This window comes from Barbus barbus (genome assembly GCF_936440315.1).
Source record: "Barbus barbus genome assembly, chromosome: 28".
In the NCBI taxonomy this organism is placed as follows: Eukaryota; Metazoa; Chordata; class Actinopteri; order Cypriniformes; family Cyprinidae; genus Barbus; species Barbus barbus.
The window spans coordinates 24,221,769-24,241,981 of record NC_136756.1 but is presented as its reverse complement, the minus strand read 5'-3'; the positions used below and the strand labels follow the sequence as shown (position 1 = coordinate 24,241,981).

The following is a 20,213-nucleotide window of genomic DNA, read 5'->3' as shown; positions in this document are numbered from 1 at the left end:
TCTTCGGTTGTGCAGATTTATCCAAAAGCTCATTACCTAAGCAATGGCAGGTTTAAAACCAGTTTTGTTACTTGCGTCAAAAGGAGGGCGATGCTCAAAGCAGAGAATTGCACTTGGTAGAAAACTCTGAACGTTCATGCAAATTTTGCCACTTAATATTTCAACTACAACACCCAATTTAATGTGTTAATTAGTGTGATCAATTAAAAAACTACTTTTGATTTGACACAATCTCTTAAAAACACAGTGCTTATTGTGTGAGCCAATATAGTAACAGTGGCAGAGAATGTGTACATAGAAAGACTAAATATACATTTACATATATAAAAGCCGGAAGTGATTTAGATTATAACTGTAATTACATTAATCTGTTGGCAGTAGACATTTAGGAAACCTCTTTAGAAACAATCACAATTTTTGCTATTCCATTTGTTACCTCAAGTGGCTCAGAACGTACAGCAGTTTCATAGAGTGAGGATAAACCAACTGCAGGGTAAAGCTGTGAAGTGTAGGTGGATGTGTCCCCTTCGGTCTCATTTTCTGAAAAACACAATTAACAAAGATTGTCATCTGAAGCCATATTCCATTCAAATGCTCTTCAAATTGCTTGAGGTCATGTTATCTATATATTGTTCATACCTATTTTCAAAACACCTCAGGCGAATTATTTGTTATTACTGTTATTTATAAAGATGATCACAAGCCAGTATTCACATCAGACTGATAATTAAGCCACTCAAGAGCAGACATATATGCATGATTTGTTTTTTTATCAGCATGACAGCCAACCTGAATAAACCACAGTTATCTAATGCAGCAAAATCCTGTGGCGATGCCAACCGGAAAAGATTTAAGTTGTTAAGATACAGATAAAGGAGGAAGAGCCTTCTTCACCAGTATAAGGGATTTGTTTGAGTCATCCCAGAGCAGGACAGTTTGAGTTTGACTAAATAATGATGTAAATGTGGATATGGGTATAATTTTAAAAGAAATATGTCACCTTTAATATTTAAATGCTATGTAAATTTTAAATAAGAATGTAAATAAACTAAAATAAATCAATACATATAAATAAATTATAAATAGAGTTGTGGGTGTCATTTAAAAATAAATATATTACAAATAGTTTTTAGTGTTTTTTAATTTAAATTTTTTATATATATATATATAATTTTAATTAAATTACTTTTATATTTATATATAATGAATAATATATAATATTTTATCCCCAGCAATTAAGGTTATGTAAATATTTAAATGTATAAATATTTAAACATTGAAATAAATAAATTATAAAATATATTTTAAAAATAGTTTCTTAATCATTTTTTAGCCAATTTAAATTTAAAAAAAATTTTTTTTTAATTTTTTTAATTGTTTTTTTACACACACATTGTGCCTGTGGGCAGAGGATGGCTAAATTTTGCTCAGCCTTACACACGCAACTTGTGGCTCACAGTTTTGAGCTCAAGCTTTGAGAAGAATCCACAACAGCTGAATTGATCTCTCCTTTTAGATCCTCTGTTTTGCGGGAGCATTAAGGGCCATATGTTTATCACACACTCCTGATTCTCCAGTCACAGATGGCCAGATAGGGGTTTGATCCTATCCCAACAGCAGAGCCTGGCAGCAAGTGTGCCCATGAGATCTGTTCCTGTCCCAAGCAGTGGGGTCCCAGCCCTGCGGTGTCTGGATATAGCTGCCCTGGATCCACACAGATTCTGTGAGTGCAGGGCAGAGAAACCTCACCTCACACCCCAGAAAAAGATGCTGCTACTTCGCCCCCCTACCGAGGTCCAGGATGCCTCCTGCTGTTCCCCTGCAACCTGCAGCGAGACTGCCTGATTGCACTAGAAATGCACCCGGTCTGGTTCATCAGCCCATCTAACCCCATAATGCCAGCATTTTAATAAGAGCAAAACAGCCTTGCCCTCTCTGTCCTCCTCTCAGTGGCACAAATGATTCCTTCTGTCCTTGGTTTTTAATCACAAGACTTTACTGTCTACATAGCACTTTTTTTGGTGAGGTGTCAATAATTTTGAATATTCATGATGATGAGGAACGCGTACCAATCTGCAAGCTAGCGCCCGTATCGCTTGCAGTTTTCACACTCACTATACATGCACATTTACAAAACGCCAGCAGGCATTTATTCAGCTGTCAAACCAGACAGATTTCTTTTTAGCGTTGTTTTTGCCAAGGGCTTGCATCACTTCGAGTGCTGTTTTTTCGCGGGACGTTAGATTCCCACAGCTGCCCTGCATTAGTCGGCGATGTGACTTTGCCGCTTTTATCTGGCAACTTTTGTTTAAGATGCAATTCCTGATTTAACACTACATGTTTAACCGTGCTGAATGCACCTTCATTAGGTGCTTTGACAATTTCATTCTTGTTAACTCTCTCAAAACACACTTTTCATACTCTCACTAGCTGAATTACCCCACTAAAATGTATGAAAGTGTGTATGTATATTGCTCACTTATGCAATTTTGCCATTTTGTTTTATTTTTTTTCTTAAACATCATGATCATTTTCATGTGTGTCTTTTCCATCACATTTCAAATGATTTATTGCACAGAATTCTGTGGTGGAAATGACATTTTTGGACTCTAAATTTAGTTAGTTCTAAATTTATAGAATTTTTTTGTACACATGAATACATACAAAAAACAGATACACAAAATTATATAACATACTTTTTGCAGCTTGACAGGAAATTATGAAATATATAATACAACAAAATGATGTTACAATAATAATTAGTGATATTTACCTTGATTTTTCTTTATACATCACATTTCTCCTGTTTCATCTCAAGGATGCTCTTTTTTCTTTGTTTATCATCTTTTTAAGAATGTAATAATACTTGGACTTTCATATTTTAAGATCGAAAGTTAGGGTCTGAGACAAGTAAAGCAAAATCTACACATAAAAGGAAATTGAAAAGTACAATAAATTACCGTACAAAGTTTGGGGACGGTAAGATTTATTAATGTTTTTGAAAGAAGTGCCTTATTTTCACTAAGGCTGCAGTTATTTGATCAAAAATAAAATAAAAAAACAGTAAAAATATTCTTAGGAAATATTCTTACAGTTAAAAAAGTAATTTAATTTATTCCTGTGATGCAAAGCTGAATGTTCAGCATCATTACTCCAGTCTTCGGTGTCATATGATCCTTCAGAAATCATTCTAATATGATAATTTGCTGCTCAACAAACATTTATTATTACTAAAAATTTTAGTTTTTGGTGGTGGTTTTTTAACTTTTAGTTTTAGTTAACTAAAAAAAAGAACTGAACATAAAAGTGGCCATTATGGATAAAGAAACACCCAAATAGACGTAAACTTCTGTATCCGCTCACGGTGCACTACATTACACTCATTCTCATCCATTTCTCATCTCTCCTCAAAGGATGAGTCCTAATTCCAATCTGGACATAAGAGGATTGTAAAGCACACACCCTGGATTTGGTCACAAATTGATACGGGACCTTGCCGTGCTTTAATTGATTAACACTCGCTTCAGATCCTGCGTTGCAAAAGAAGAGAGGTCTCCCTTAAGGCGAGAATCTCTGCTATGAAGTGGTCCGCCACTGATTAATTTGTCATGATAGGAGCTTGATGGGCACTTGGTCTTGGAGAAACAGCCGAATGAAAGAGTGTGTGATTGACACTGGGTTTTAATTACGACTTAAAGGCCTCCAGAGGGTGGTAGAAGTCTAACTGTTTCCTCAGGCTTTTTAAAAAACAGACCTAATTAAAGTAAATGAAATTGAGTAAAATCACTCTCTGTCAACCATGCTGTCTCAAACATCATGCATGTTTGAGATGTAGTAAAAAAAATCATGTGTTGTGCTCATGGGGATAAGGGCCAGTGATGTATTCCCACACTTTCTTGTCTGTTCTATTAAAACTTTAAATGAAATAAAAAATAAAATAAATATGATATTTATTTTATAAATTTTTACTCAATTTCATGTAAATATATAGTGTGCATTTGTAAAAAAAAAAAAAACATAAATAAATAAATAAAATAATATTTATTTGATATATTTTACTTCATTTTATATAAATAAATTGTGTGCATTTGTAACGTTCCGACTCAAATATTCATTCTGTAAAGTTAGTAAAGTGTTTTTCACTAATGCACTAATTTATTATATATATATATAAAATCCTTTAATGCACGGCTAGCTGTTGATTATCCCTTACATATATACACTCACCGGCCACTTTATTAGGTACACCTATTCAATTGCTTGGTAACCCAAATTGCTAATCAGCCAATCACATGGCAACAACTCAATACATTTAGGCATCTAGATGTGGTGAAGACGACTTGCTGAAGTTCAAACCGAGCATCAGAATGGGGAAGAAAGGGGATTTAAGTGACTTTGAACGAATGGTTGTTGGTGCCAGACGGGCTGGTCTGAGTATTTCAAAAACTGCTGATCTACTGGGATTTATATGCACAACCATCTCTAGGGTTTACAGAGAATGGTCCGAAAAAGAGAAACTTTCCAGTGAGCGGCAGTTGTGTGGGCGAAAATGCCTTGTTGATGTCAGAGGTCAGAGGAGAATGGGCAGACTGGTTAGAGATGATAGAAAGGCAACAGTAATTTAAATAACCACTTGTTACAACCAAGGTATGCAGAATACCATCTCTGAACGCACAACACGTCGAACCCTGAAGCAGATGGGCTACAGCAGCAGAAGACCACACCGGGTGCCGCTCCTGTCAGCTAAGAACAGGAAACGGAGGCTACAATTGACAGAGGCTCACCAAAATTGGACAATAGAAGATTGGAAAAACGTTGCCTGGTCTGATGAGTCTCGATTTCTGCTGCTGTGTTCAGATGGTAGGGTCAGAATTTGGTGTAAAGAACATGAAAGCATGGATCCATCCTGCCTTGTCTCAACGGTTCAGGCTGGTATGGTGGTGTAATGGTGTGGGGGATATTTTCCCCTTAGGGCCCCGTTTAACGCCACAGCCTACCTGAGTATTGTTGCTGACCATGTCCATCCCTTTAATACTACAGTGTACCCATCTTCTGATGGCTACTTCCAGCAGGATGATGCACCATGTCACAAAGCTCAAATCATCTCAGACTGGTTTCTTGAACATGACAATGAGTTCACTTTACTCAAATGGCCTCCACAGTCACCAGATCTCAATCCAATAGAGCACCTTTGGGATGTGGTGTAACGAGAGATTCGCATCATGGATGTGCAGCCGACAAATCTGCAGCAACTGTATGATCCTAGCATGTCAATATGGACCAAAATCTGTTTCCAACACCTTGTTGAATCTATGCCACGAAGAATTAAGGCAGTTCTGAAGGTCCAATCCGGTACTAGCAAGGTGTACCTAATAAAGTGGCCAGTGAGTGTATATATATGTCTACATATGTATATAAATATATACAGGAATGTACAGCAATCTTGCAGGGCATAATACAGCATTTTATTCCGAAGTTTCATACAATATGTTGGCATGGCATCACGTTTTTCAAGAGAATCTTCAGAGGGTGAGGTATGACCTCATTATACAGCAATACAAGGTTCGGTTATGGGATGTCCGCATGGAAATATATTGGTCAGCTTCATAAATATTTCATGCAAATGGATAGCTATTCGCTCTAGTGAGATTGGAAAAAAAAAATCAGATGCTTTGGGATTTACACACTCATTTGATCAGAGAGATAATAATTGCAAAAGTTGTCATTTCCATACTAACCTGCTTTCTTCCCCAGACCTTTAATCTCAACTATCCTTAAACTCGGCTGTCAGATAGCCAGAGCATTCCTCATAAATTCAAAGTAGGGAAGCAACATTTTGTGGAGCACTGCAGATTTTTCTTATAAAGCCAATGATAAGGAGAGACAAGGCGAGGCCATCTCAATATCCCCCATTTATTCTCATTACTAGCGATAATCATTACTCACTCTCTCTCTCTCTCTCTCTCTCTCTCTTTCGTTGGTTCCATCTTTCTTGAGGTACTCCCTTCCCCCCAGTAGACGGCTGCTATATTTGGAGTAGAGCAGACGGATGCTGTTTACTGTCCCCAAAGATCCCAGAGTTTTATCTCCAACATCAGAGACAACCAGAATCAAACTCTCCCGCATCTACAACAAACGCAAACAGACTCTATAGTGCTTACAAACATGAGGCATGGGAAGAGTCTTGATAATGATGAAAGATTAGAAACATCGAGGAGAGTAAAAAGATCACATTAATCTCTAGAAAAGTGCAGACAGAAGCAGTCAGGACCAAACACTGGGATTTTTTTTAAATAATTAATAATAATAATAAAAAAATATTTATGAGAATCTTGTCCCATTTATTTTTCAGTGAAATTATCTGAGAATCATTTTTTGTCCGTTTTGTTGTGCGTTTGTCATTTTTATTAATTTTTACTATTTCTACTTGGCTTTAATTTATTTTTATTTGAACTGTAGTAATTTAATATTTCAACAAACACAAATTAGAAAAGTTTTTAAGTTTGTTTTTCATTTAATATTTATATTTTATTTCAGTTTTATTTAAATGAACAAAAATGATTTAATAGTTTTAGTTTTCTATAACAACACTGGTATATTTTCTTATTTGATTTTTAGACTTTTAGACTTAATATTTTACACTTTAAAATAAGTTTTTAGTAATTTTATGTGCTCTTTTAAATTTACATTTGTAAATAAGTTCAGTAATTTTATGTGGTTTTGTAATTTAAATTTTTTTTTGTTTTTAGCTTTGATTAATTTTTTATTTCAGTTTTAGTCATTTTACTTTAATGTTTTAGTAAAAGTTTACTTAATCTAAAAGTTTTTCATCTATTTTGTTTTTTCACCATTTACATTTAATTTTTTTCAGCTTTAATGTGAATGACCAAAAACATTTATTTTAATTTTTTAATAGTTTTACAATAACACTGCACTGTACTGGCAGATTTTGTCATATCAATTTATCATGTTTAGACTTAAGTTAAAAAAAATAATAAAAAAATTATACAAAAAATGCCAGAGCATGAAGACAATGTACACTCATTTGAACAATCTATCTTCTTATTCCTATATCTAACACAGTTGAGTTTCAGGTTCATTGTTCTTGTTTAAAAATCAACTAGAAAATAAGACAAAATACTCGTTAATAATAGGATTTATTGCAGTGCACTTGCTCCTAACCAGATGCATCTAAATTAAATAAAAAAACATCTTTACAAACAATTTAAATTCATGCATATTAGTACAGTAACTTCCAGAGATGAGATTTTGTCCACAACAGCCATGATAAGCAACAGGACCAGCTTTGGGGAAGTCGTGGCCTAATAGTTAGGGAGTCGGACTTGTAATCCGAAGGTTGCGGGTTCGAGTCTCCGGCCAGCAGGAATTGTAGGTGGGGGGAGTGAATGTCCAGCGCTCTCTCCACCCTCAATACCACGACTGAGGTGCCCTTGAGCAAGGCACTGAACCCCCAACTGCTCCCCGGGCGCCGCAGCATAAAATGGCTGCCCACTGCTCCGGGTGTGTGTTCACGGTGTGTGTGTGTTCACTGCTGTGTGTGTGCACGTTGGATGGGTTAAATGCAGAGCACGAATTCCGAGTATGGGTCACCATACTTGGATGAATGTCACTTCACTTCACTTCACTTCACTTCTTTGTACTGGTTAGCCCCGCCCACAGTGAAATCTCATTGGCCACAAATCCTCTTCTATATAACTGTATACACATCAACCACAATGTAAAGATCTGTAGAATCCACAGTATTCCCTACAGGTACTGTTTCAGCCATGCGCTACGATGTCTGGCTCCACTAATTAGCCTAGCTGATTTTTTGAGCCGAGCAGCTGAGCTAATGAGCTACTCCGGGTGACCCTAACAAATAAAAAGTGGTAACTGTCTTCGGCGGTGCAGCATTCACCCTTGCCTGTGGCTGCGATGTAACAAGTGTGCTAATTGGTGTTCCCTGCTTTCACAGGTGTAAGTGTAACCTCCACGCCGGTCAGTGCTCCCTCCGTGACGGGACCCTTCAGTGCGACTGCGAGCACAACACCACTGGACAAGACTGTTCGGCCTGCGAGAGAGGATTCAAAGCCAAGTCCTGGAAGCCCGGCTCCTACCTGCCCACCCCGAACGGCTCCCCGAACATTTGTAAGAATTATGCACCTGCTGTATTCAGACACACACACACACCTAAGAGGAAGCTATGATTTACGTACAGTGTAGAAAACTGGGGCATCTCGATAAGGAAAGCAGAATAACACAAAGCTTTCAAGTAAACTTCGCAATAAAAAGAGGACAGGCATATTGAATAGGAGAAACGTCGCTACTGTACGTTCACTGCGTGCAAAAGCGAGGCAGGTTTCTGTATTCTTTAACTCTTAGATGTGCTCCAGAGAGGTAGAGGAATAAATACAATAAACCCACTGGAGTGTTTTGGAAAATAAATGAGTAAAACTCTCTCATCTGTTTTATCTTCCTCTCTTTCTGTTTGCAGGTGAGGCGTCGGGAACGTCTGACAGTAAGTGGCATGCTAATGGGATGCGCTGACTGTCGTTTTCATGTTTTTGCTCCTGCTTCCATCACTCTTTTTGGCCTCTTTATTTCATGTCGTTAACAAGACGTCAGTTCTGATCCGTCTCTTAACTGCCACTGTGAACTCTGATGGCGTGATGCATTTTTCCACAGTTTTCTACTTCATAAATGTTTCATTTGATGTAAGACGCAAAGCATTCTAATGCTGGCTAGTGATGTATGAGGGCACACTCAAGGTTATAGGAAATTTCAGTGCAGTTCTGCCCATTTGTGGTGGTCTAATGCTGTTTGGGTTGGAAATCTGAGGTGATGACTGATCTCAAGGGAAATATAGAGGAATCATTTTCCTCAAGATTATTCTTAAAGGTGCACTTGGTACTTTTTTCAGTTTAAAGGTGAAACGTTTACATTTTTAGTGATGGTAGTGGCTCATATTCTTACTAAGTTTTGCATCTGAAGAAAACTGTGGTACTTTGGAAAAATGTTTCAAATGGTTTAGATGAGCAATCTAGCTGCATAAAAGCTGTTTAAGTAGATAAGAAAGTTCTCTTCTCTTGGTGGTGGCCATAATGAGATCACATGACCATTTGAATGCTACAAACATCATCTCAGTATGCCAATAAAATATCATTAGGGTATAAAGTAAAGATCATGTTCCATGAAGATTAAAGGTGGGGTAAGTGATTTCTGGTAGCCAATACTGAATCTTTGAAATCACCAAAACAAACACGCCCCTACCCCAAAAGGGTCTCGCCCTATTTTGATAGCTCGGCCCCACACATACGTAGCATACGCAACCCAGGCAAAGATTAATTCTGTGAAACAAAAAAAAACAATGTTACACCGTGTCTACACCGGACGCGAGTGGCGCTCCAAAATACTATAGAAGTTATTATAATCAGTGATGCTGTCTACACTGGATGCTGCGCAGCGCGACAAATCTCAGACAGAAAACTGCTGCCGCGTTCTATTTATGACGTACTGACACAAATTTCAAATGATTTTCAATGGTCGCTTTATCACGTTCAATGTAGGCAGACTTTAGCTGTTGCGGCGTGACGCGTCGTGTTGTTACTAACATATCGAGAAGAACCAAAGCAACCTCGGTGTCTGATCGCAGACCTTCCGCTCCTTGCGTTCTCTCCAGCGCTGGAAAGCTGATCCGATATTTACAAGGGTCATACTTCCTGCCTTATCGTTCCATAGACGTTTTCCTCTTTTGTTTTTTATCTCTATATCTTTCTGTCGCTCGGCTCGGCTAATGTCCGTCCTGTGCACTGAACGCTCTTTCCTCCACATCATGAGTAGGCACACCCCTTACTGCTGATTGGCTACAAGTTTGTTTTGGTACTCTGCCCCAACTCAGTTTTCTAAAGCGTTTTTGGAAAATGACTTACCCCACCTTTAAATTTCCTACTGTAAATATATCAAAACTTAATTCCTGATTAGTAATATGCATTGCTAAGAACTTCATTTCGACAACTTTAAAGGCGATTTTCTCAATATTTAGATTTTTTTGCACCCTCGGATTCCAGCCAAATTAAAGTATCAATTAAAGATTAAAAGTATCTCGGCCAAATATTGTCCTATCCTAACAAACCATATATCTGTGGAAAGCTTATTTATTCAGCTTTCAGCTTTCATTATGTATAAATCTCAATTAAAAAAAAATGGACCCTTATGACTGGTTTTGTGTTCCAGGGTCACAAATGTGCTTGTGAAAAGGTTATATGCCAATGTTGTCTTTAACCAAAAATATTTGCTTTTGCATGATACAGCAACAAAATCAGTACTGTAGGTGTCAGTATCAATTCAAAGACTAGAAAAAAGTTACATATTACACTTTCACTCATTTGCCAGAAGGAAAAACAGGCTATAATGTTGTTCTCCATTTTCAGTGCCAACACTAGCAGTTATGCTTGACCCTGCCACTGTACCAATGTCCATAACTACATCAATAACACCACCCACAGTCCAACTGACTTCAGACTCAACACCAACCACCGCAGGTTCAGTCCAGCCGATCTCACTAACCCAGACTCCGGGTACATCAACGTCTGCAAACATGTTTACAGGTCAGAGCTGGTTTGAAGTCCATAGAGTAGTGCAGTTTGTCTTGTAATGGTCTGTAGGTTAAAATAGGTTAGTCTTGTAGTAATTGAGCAGTGTTCAGTAGATGAGCTCTTTAGATAAACTAGAAGAACATAACAGAAATGCATAAAAGTACCAAAAAACATGTACCATGTTATTGTATACCATGGTATTCTAAGGAAATACCATAGAGAACCATGTAAATTACAAAGTACATGGATATGGTAATCAATCGGTATCATGGTACATGTATATGCATAGTTGACAAATAGACATGGAAATGAACATAAAGCTTTACACTACCCTTCCAAAAATTTGAGGTCAAGTCAGGTGCCTATAAGTTATATTAAAGTATGTAATATGTAAATTCATGACCAGCTCTTTTTGGAAACAAACACACTTAGATAAGTCCAATATATTTTATACTGTATATATTTATATTTTACAATATTGATGGCATACTGTTATTGAAACTGCTAAAAAAAAATATTTTTATGGTCAAAATCTGTTTCCTGTGCAACAAATTGCTGAAAATATAAGAGAAAATGGCCTTAAGAGAAATTACAAGTCATGCCAACTGCCCATTTACCACAAGTACTGACATGTGGTTTTATTACTATTTGAAACCATAACTGTACTGTAGTACCATCACAGTGCTTTTGGGTCCTGAGAAGCTTTTCTTCCCAACCTCTGACCAATGAATAACACTCACTGGAGTGAGAGCAACTTATCACAGCGTGTGTCGGGCTGTGGACTCTCACTCTCCCTCAGGGTCCCGCTGCCTGCCATCAAACACACAAGCAGAAGACACATTAATACATTATTTCACTCAAAGTAATATGTTGAAACATCTCCATAATTCAATATTATTAGGGCCTGTCAGATTGGCCTGATTTTGGAATTTGTGATGTCATTTTTTTCAATCATTGCAAAGCTGAAAATATTTAATAACCTTCACTGGAAAGAACTGGGATTGTTTAGAGTGGGGGGGAAATAATCATCCACAGCATGCAATGCAGATTTTACAAGGTCTCTCAACGTTTGTCCACAAAAAGTAATGTTTTATGTAAGCTTAATGATGTGTGAGAGAGGTTTTCCCCCCGAGCCTAAGGTGCGATGCTCCTTCTAAAATAGACATTGTGTGTGCTGTTACAGGAAGATACTGTTCTGTACTAAAAGTTTCATGGTCGCTTCTAATATTTTTAGACCCTGGGAAGAATTTGTGGTTCAATAACAGGGACGTGTCACTGCATTCATTCATCCTGCTGAATAATGGAACACTCTGACACTCGCCAAAAACATCGCTGAAATCTGAATAGTCCAATTATGAAACTCGACTCGGATTTTTTATTTGCATGAAAAGCATGTAGATTCCAGTTAGTCTCAGACTCAAACACATACCATTCACAGACTGTCTGAAATATACTGCAGACAAAACTAGCAACAGCCAGAGAAATCCCAAGTTCTGAATGGCTGGATGATATGTAGCTTCTGTGAGGGTGCACAGGTTTTTATCAGTTAGCTGGAAAACTACATTTTAAATTAATAGTTCATTGTATTAATGACATTAAAATGATATTGTTTGAGGCAGTTATTACAGGGCTCCCATGAGCATGGCAAATCTCAGGAAATACATTTCTATTTTTTTGTTACATTACCAAAATAAAAAATTAAAAAATTAAAAATTAAATACAATTTATTTAATCAGGAATACAGTAAAAACAGTAATATTGTGATATATTATTACAATTTAAAACAAATGTTTTTAATATTTTAAAATGCAATTTACTCCTGTGATGCAAGGCTGAATTTTAGCATCATTACTCCAGTCTTCAGTGTCACATGATCCTTCAGATCCTTTTTTTTTTGTGGAAAATATTTTTTTTGTTCCAGGATTCTATGATGAACAGAAAGAAAGCATTAATTTTAAATAGAAATCTTCTGCATCATTATAAATATCTTATCAATTTAATGCATCCTTGCTGAATGAAAGTATTAATTTCTTTGAAAAAAATATACTTTGAAAAGTAGGTGTATATCATGCGTATTTAGCAAGAACTTTTCTTTTTGTGTGAACTCACTGTTAAATAATTATTAAATTGTTAATTTCCAGAAAATCACAAATAATTGAAAAAGCCATGTAAATTCAGTTTATGTGTGAGAACGCATTAGTTAGTCACACATAAAAAGACATCAACAATCTAACTGTGTAATCCACTTTGTTTGCTTTGTATGTCTCTGAAATAATCAGTATGTATTACTTTACACTTCATTGAATGCCAGTCTATTACTGTGGCATGTATGACTGATTTCAGATTTACCCACCTGAAAACATCAATATAAAAAATGAAATGGGTTTGTTCATTTTACAAGCCTTCTAATCTAAGTCAGCAGTTACTGACCAGAATAAATTAGGATGCGGACGCAACTCTTGTTGAAATCTAGTTTCTCCAGTAGGACTGCAGCAGCAGTGACCTCTGCACTCGTCACGCTGAAGCAGGAAGGTTATCAGTGTATGTGCTTCAGGGCCAAATCAAGACATCATTACCAAAATGATTTCCAAACAGTCCTGGGACTAAACCCTACTGCTATCAAGTGTCATTTTTTATTTTATTTTTATTAAATTTTACTGTGGAATAAAATTTGGAAACACCGTTTATTCCATTCCTCTTTCCTGGATAGAGTGTTTGGAAAGTGTGATAGAAAGCTCTCACTGTCCTAAAGGAGAAGACAGAGAGGAAAACAGAGTGAGAGAGAGAGAGAGAGAGAGAGAGAGGGGGAGAATTCAATAGAGAAATACGGAGAGCAGGAATTTGGAGGAAATGGATGATGAATGTTTATTAATCTTGTGGGCCTCCCATCACACTAAAAATAACCCTCATGCATTTATCCAGCAAGGGCAATGTTATTGCACATCTTCATGCCCAAGTGTCTGATGCAGTGCATGGGGAGAAGCATCTCGAAGATTTAGTGAGCAACTGTACGTAATAAAGGTGAAATTATTCATAATTACTGCAAGGAACTGGCTCTGCTCCAAAACCAAATGGAAGTTCATAAGTGACTGAATGATCTAAACAGACAGCAACTTCATGGGTCATACAAACAGCACTCCTTAAAGCAACAAAATGTAGTTTTGTCTAGAGTTAAATGAGTGGAGTTCACTGTCCTAATTACAGTGGATAGCTGTACATATGCATGTTTTTGATGTTAAAATTTGCCCTTTTCACAGAATTTCGTACCCACTCACCAAACTCACATACTCCCAGGACAGACATTTGGGAGAGAGTGTGGGAAAGAAGCAGAAGTTATTCGTTTACCATCAGAATGATTTTGAAAAAGGTACAAGGTTAAAAGATAAATAAATAAATATTGTTGCTTTAAGTCAAAGACACATATACAGGTGCATATCAATAAATTAGAATGTCGTGAAAAGTTAATTTTTTCTTGTAAATTATTTCAAAAAGTGAAACGTTCATATATTTTAGATTCATTGCATGTAAAGTAAAACATTTCAAAAGTTTTTTGTTTTAATTTTGATGATTAGAGCTTACAGCTGATGGAAGTCAAAAATCAGTTTCTCAAAATATTAGAATATTTACATTTGAGTTTCAATTAATGACCATCCCTACAGTATAAATTCCGGGTATCTCTTGTTCTTTGAAACCACAATAATGGAGAAGACTGCTGACTTGGCAATGATCCAGAAGACGAACATTGACGCCCTCCACAAAGAGGGTAAGTCACAGAGGGTCATTACTGAAAGATGTGGCTGTTTACAGAGTGCTGTATCAAAGCATATTAAATGCAAAGTTGACTGGAATTAAGAATTTGGGTAGGAAAAGGTGCACAAGCAACAGGGATGACTGCAAGCTTGAGAATACTGTCAAGCAAAGCTGATTCAAACACTTGTGAGAGCTTCACAAGGAGTGGACTGAAGCTGGAGTCAGTGCATCAAGAGTCACCACGTTCAGACGTCTTCAGGAAAAGGGCTACCAAGCCACTTCTGAACCAGAGACAACATCAGAAGCGTCTTACCTGGGCTGTAGAGAAAATGAACTGAATGAAATTTCAGAGCACTTCATGCTTCCTTCTGCTGACAAGCTTTATGGAGATGCTGATTTCATTTTCCAGCAGGACTTGGCACCTGCCCACACTGCCAAAGGTACTAAAAGCTGGTTCAATGGCCATGGTGTTACTGTGCTTGATTGGCCAGCAAACTCGCCTGACCTGAACCCCATAGAGAATCTATGGGGTATTGTCAAGAGGAAGATGAGAGACACCAGACCCAACAATGCAGATGACCTGAAGGCCGCTATCAAAGCAACCTGGGCTTCCATACCACCTCAGCAGTGCCACAAACTGATCAACTCCATGCCACGTTGAAGACAGCGTCGGACCGCCTTAGGGACTCCATCTCCGGGTTTGAAATCGGGGTTTACTCCCCTAGCCTTTCCCATGGGTGGGTATAGCTGCAAGGCAGCGGAGGTTTGGGATCAGAGTTTACCTTCTCCTAGATGGGCTACCAATCAAGGTTAACGAGCCCCATTTGCCCGAAGCAACTGGTTTTGAGGCGCCAGAGATCCGCCTTCACCCCTTCTCCTGTTAGTTAAAACGCGGTCCGCCGGACTTAGAAACTGAGCCACTCAGGAAGGCCAGGAGCTGGATTTTTGGTTGACAGAGGCTATCTGAGACGCACGCCGTTTGGGTATTTCTAGAGAAGTGAGCGCTTATCTTCCACTTCCACCCCGACTGTATCAAGCTTGGACCTCCTACCAAGTATTGAGTACATATACAGTAAATGAACATACTTTTCAGAAGGCCAACAATTCACAAAAATTTTTTTTCTTTTTATTGGTCTTATGAAGTATTCTAATTTGTCGAGATAGTGAATTGGTAGTTTTTGTTAAATGTGAGCCTAAATCATCACAATTAAAAGAACCAAAGACTTAAACTACTTCAGTCTGTGTGCATTGAATTTATTTAATACACGAGTTTCACAATTTGAGTTCAATTACCGAAATAAATGAACTTTTCCACGACATTCTAATTTATTGAGATGCACCTGTATGGTATGAGGAGACAGACCATTCATAAAAAAATAATGGGAGAAATCTTAAGGCTCAATATGGTGTGTGATTTAATGGAATGGAAGCCCCGCCTTCAATTTGAATGAGCCAATCACTTTGGCCGTTTGCATATTCTAGCATCTACATGCACATTCACCAAACTGAAAAGTTAAAGTGCCCCTATTATGGGTTATGAAAGGTTCATATTTTGGTTTTGGGAGTCCCCAACATCAGGTTGACAAGTATGCAAGGTCAAAAAACACTTTCATTGTCTTATAATATGCATTTATTTTAACCTTATTTGCTCAACGACTCCCAAACGATGAATTTTTCCAAACCCCTCCTTTGCGTGACGTTAAGCTGCGGTGATTGGTCGATTTCATTTAAAGCAGTGTTTGTGAGCTTTTAATGATCCAAAAGAGGCACCTAGTGGCAAAGAATGAATTTGCATTTTCATTCAGACCAACGCGAAAATCAAGTTTTTCCAGGTCTGCACAGGCAATATGCTAATGTTTCATGTTGACGTCAACATGAAACGGCTTGGGATTCATTTTAATAACGACTCATTTCAATGATTAAGAGTCAACTCTTTCTTTTGAGAGACAATAACTTTATACACGATGCACTTTCAGATTGAAAACTTTGCAGGATGTTTTCATTCATTTAGAGCTGTGTTACACACTGCATGAACGGTCATTTTCAAAAATCCATAATAGGGGCACTTTAAATTTTTATTTTATTTTGTTTTATTTTATTTTATTTTATTTTTGACCTAAAGTAGTTTAAATATTTTAAAAAATGAGAAAAAAAGAAAAGAGAGAAAAAATATGGCAAATAATAATCAAATAAATCTAAATGTCTTGTACATTTCAATAGCATCAATAACAGATTAACTGCACCCCAAATTGCGGAAAAGTTGGGACTTTTTTTTAAATTTGAATAAAATGAAAACTAAAAGACTTTCAAATCACATGAGCCAATATTTTATTCACAATAGAACATAGAGAACATCCACTAAATGAGCTCAAATTTGATGCCTGCTACAGGTCTCAGAAAAGTTGGCACGGGGGCAACAAAAGCCTGAAAAAGCAAGAAATATTTAAAAGATTCAGTTGGGAGAACATCTAGCAACTAATTAAGTTAATTGATATAAGGTCTGTAACATGATTAGCTATAAAAGGGATGTCTTAGAGAGGCAGTCTCTTAGAAGTAAAGATGGGCAGAGGCTCTCCAATCTGTGAAAGAGTGCGTGAAAAGATTGTGGAATGCTTTAAAAACAACGTTCCTCAACATCAAATTGCAAAGGCTTTGCAAATCATCTACAGTGCATAACATCATCAAAAGATTAAGAGAAACTGGAGAAATCTCTGTGCGTAAGGGACAAGGCCGAAGACCTTTGTTGGATGCCCGTGGTCTTCGAGCCCTCAGACGACACTGCATCACTCATCGGCATGATTCTGTCATTGACATTACTAAATGGGCCCAGAAATACTTCCAGAAACCACTGTCGGTAAACACAATCCGCCATGTCAGCTGCAGATGCCAACTAAAGCTCTATCATGCAAAAAGGAAGCCATATGTGAACATGGTCCAGAAGTGCCGTCGTGTCCTGTGGGCCAAGACTCATTTAAAATGGACTGTTTCAAAGTGCAAAAGTGTTCTATGGTCAGACGAGTCCAAATTTGATATTCTTGTTGGAAATCACGGACGCCTTGTCCTCCGGGCTAAAGAGGAGGGAGACCTTCCAGCATGTTATCAGCATTCAGTTCAAAAGCCAGCATCTCCGATGGTATGGGGGCGCATAAGTGCATACGGTATAGGCAGCTTGCGTGTTTTGGAAGGCACTATGAATGCTAAAAGGTATATAAAGGTTTTAGAGCAAAATATGCTCCCCTCCAGGCGACATCTATTTCAGGGAAGGCTTTGTGAATTTCAGCAGGACAATGCAAAACCACATACTGCAGCTATTACAACAGCATGACTTCGTAGTGGAAGAGTCCGGGTGCTGAATTGGCCTGCCTGCAGTCCAGATCTTTCACCTATAGAGAACATTTAGTGAATCGTTAAACGAAAAATACGTCAAAGGCGACCACGAACTCTTCAGCAGCTGGAAACTTATATCAGACAAGGACCAAATTCCAACACCGAAACTCATAACCTCAATGCACAGACGTCTTCAAACTGTTTTGAAAAGAAGAGGAGATGCTACACCATGGTAAACATGCCCCCGTCCCAACTATTTTGAGACCTGTAGCAGTCATCAGATTTGAAATGAGCTCATTTTGTGCATAAATTTGTAAAATTTCTCAGTTTAAACATTTGTTATGTTATCTATGTTCTATTTTGAATAAAATATTGGCTCGTGATTTGAAATTCTTTTATTTTTTATTTTATTCAAATTTTAAAAAAACGTCCCAACATTTCCGGAATTCGGGTTGTATAAAACATGACAGTGTTACTCGCTACTCTGAAATGCCAGTACACTACGTAACCTTGAAATGTAACCCTGGAAAACTGTTTTGGAAGTTCTGGTCTTTCCTGGTTCAAGTACATAAAATATTTTGATGTAGATTTTCTTGTTAGTTTCATTCTTATGTTAGAGTTTGTGAAACTCTAACAAGCACAATAGCACTCACATGTGATGTAAAATAGACTACTTTTTAGATTTACTATTTTTATCCATAAATTTTTGCATTAAAAAAAATAAGTATATTTATAAATCAACATTTCAAATAAGTATATTTAGAAATCAACATTTCTCATGCTTCGTCCACCAACTTGGATAGATTGTCACGATGCATTTTGGCATTGCTTCCTTTGTGAAGCATACATTCTGTCTTAGAATCTGGCCAAAAGACATTTTCTTAGAAGGCAGCACAGTCATCCTGCCTACCTTTTGGAACAGCAGGAGTGCACTTATGATGCCTTAAATAGTCAGCTTACTAGACTTTGGAGCAGAGCCATTAATTCACAAGATTGCAAGGCTGTCTTTTTTTTTTTAAGCACTCTTTCTTTGTGTCTCTCTGTCATACTAATGTGGCCAGAGACTGAAGGCGATCTGAAGTAGATCGGGCCACTCTGTGCCTGCTCTTTTGGTTCTGGTCTGGTTCGGTGGCAGATGGCGGTTGGGGGGGTGACGTGAGAAATCTGCCCATGCTCCAGCTCTTACGTTAACCCCCCGTGGCCATATGCCTGCCCTCCTGTTACCCGTTCCCTGCTCATCAGCCCTGTACCAAGCTCTGAGCTCTCTCTCACACAGGCACAAATACACTCTTTGTCTAGAAAGCATGAGTGCACTGCGAGAGACTAATTCGATTAGTACCCTGTTAAAAGGCACTGGATGATAATTCCTCTTTGGATGCCTCTACTGATCATTTTATGTGAATGGACAAACATAACACAGCATGTTAAAAAAAAAAAAACTGTTGTAAAACATTGAATAAACAGTCCATCCATCAAGACCAAATATTAAAAAATAGCACAATTGTAACACCAGAACAGATATATTGACTCCTGAACTTTTTTTTTTCAATAAATTTACTCATCTGCCACAATAATGAAGTTTTCATGTCTTCATATCTTAATTTTGGAGCTTTTTATATCATACAATTAACGTGTCTGAATGATCTATTATGTGGCTTTTTTAGCACCAAGTAATTTAGTTTTTTGTTAATATTTTTGACACACTTTGTGATAGTTTAGACCCCTATACCATATGGTTCAAAGATTTGGGATTAGTATATTTTTTAAAGAAATCAATATTTTTATTCAGCAATAATGTATGTAAAAGTAAGAGTAAAGATATTTATAATTCAATTTTTTTAAAAAGTAAATATGAAATCATAATAACAAAATGTTTCTTGAGCACCAAATCAGCATATTAGAATGCTTTCTGAAGGATCGTGTGACACTGAAGGCTGGAGTAATGACTGCTAAAAATTCAGCTTTGTACCACAGAAATAAATTACATTTTAAATTATATTAAAATAAAATAAAAAAATATTTTAAATTGCAATAATATTTCACAATATTACTGTATTTTTGATCAAAATAAATGCAGCCTGGGTGAAAACATTTTTAAAAATCTCACTGAACTTGTGATTGGTAGTATATGTGCTGTAAACAGCCTCTGTTATGATTTTCTTACTTCTTTGGGAAATCTGTTAAATAATGAACAAACAATTATATGTAAATGTGGTCAGTCATTCAGTTATGTTCACCCAAAAATCTAAATTCTGTCAAACATTTACTCACCCTCATGTTGTTCCAAACCTTTATAACTTTCTTCCAACTATTCGTTGGTTCAGACGTCAAATCCATGGCTTTCCATAAATTTCTTGATCCAATGAAAGGAAGTTTTGCATTGCATGAGGTTATAAAAGAGTACATACTACAAAGTCTTTTATTTTCCATGATATGTCCCCCTTTATATAAACCAGTTTGTATAATTACGAAAATGCAACTGATCTCAAAGAACACGAATCCCTGTGTGAATCTCTCACTGAATTATTACAGACAGACTGA

At 37.1% G+C, this 20,213-nt stretch overlaps 1 protein-coding gene across 2 annotated transcripts in view; it reads left to right on the top strand.

Annotated features, from left to right (window-relative positions):
* The window catches only part of LOC306848313 (netrin-G2-like), a 69,929-nt gene that overhangs the window by 33,311 nt on the left and 16,405 nt on the right, over positions 1-20,213 (top strand). Inside the window, exons 4-6 of one of the 2 annotated variants that reach the window (XM_079382780.1) lie at positions 7,976-8,148; positions 8,495-8,518; positions 10,431-12,295. In XM_079382780.1, coding sequence (XP_079238906.1) covers positions 7,976-8,148; positions 8,495-8,518; positions 10,431-10,654 — 421 coding nt within the window. In that variant the 3' untranslated portion in view covers positions 10,655-12,295. Of the gene's footprint in view, positions 1-7,975; positions 8,149-8,494; positions 8,519-10,430; positions 12,296-20,213 lie in introns of those variants that run through there. The other variant, XM_079382779.1, reaches the window with a different exon arrangement.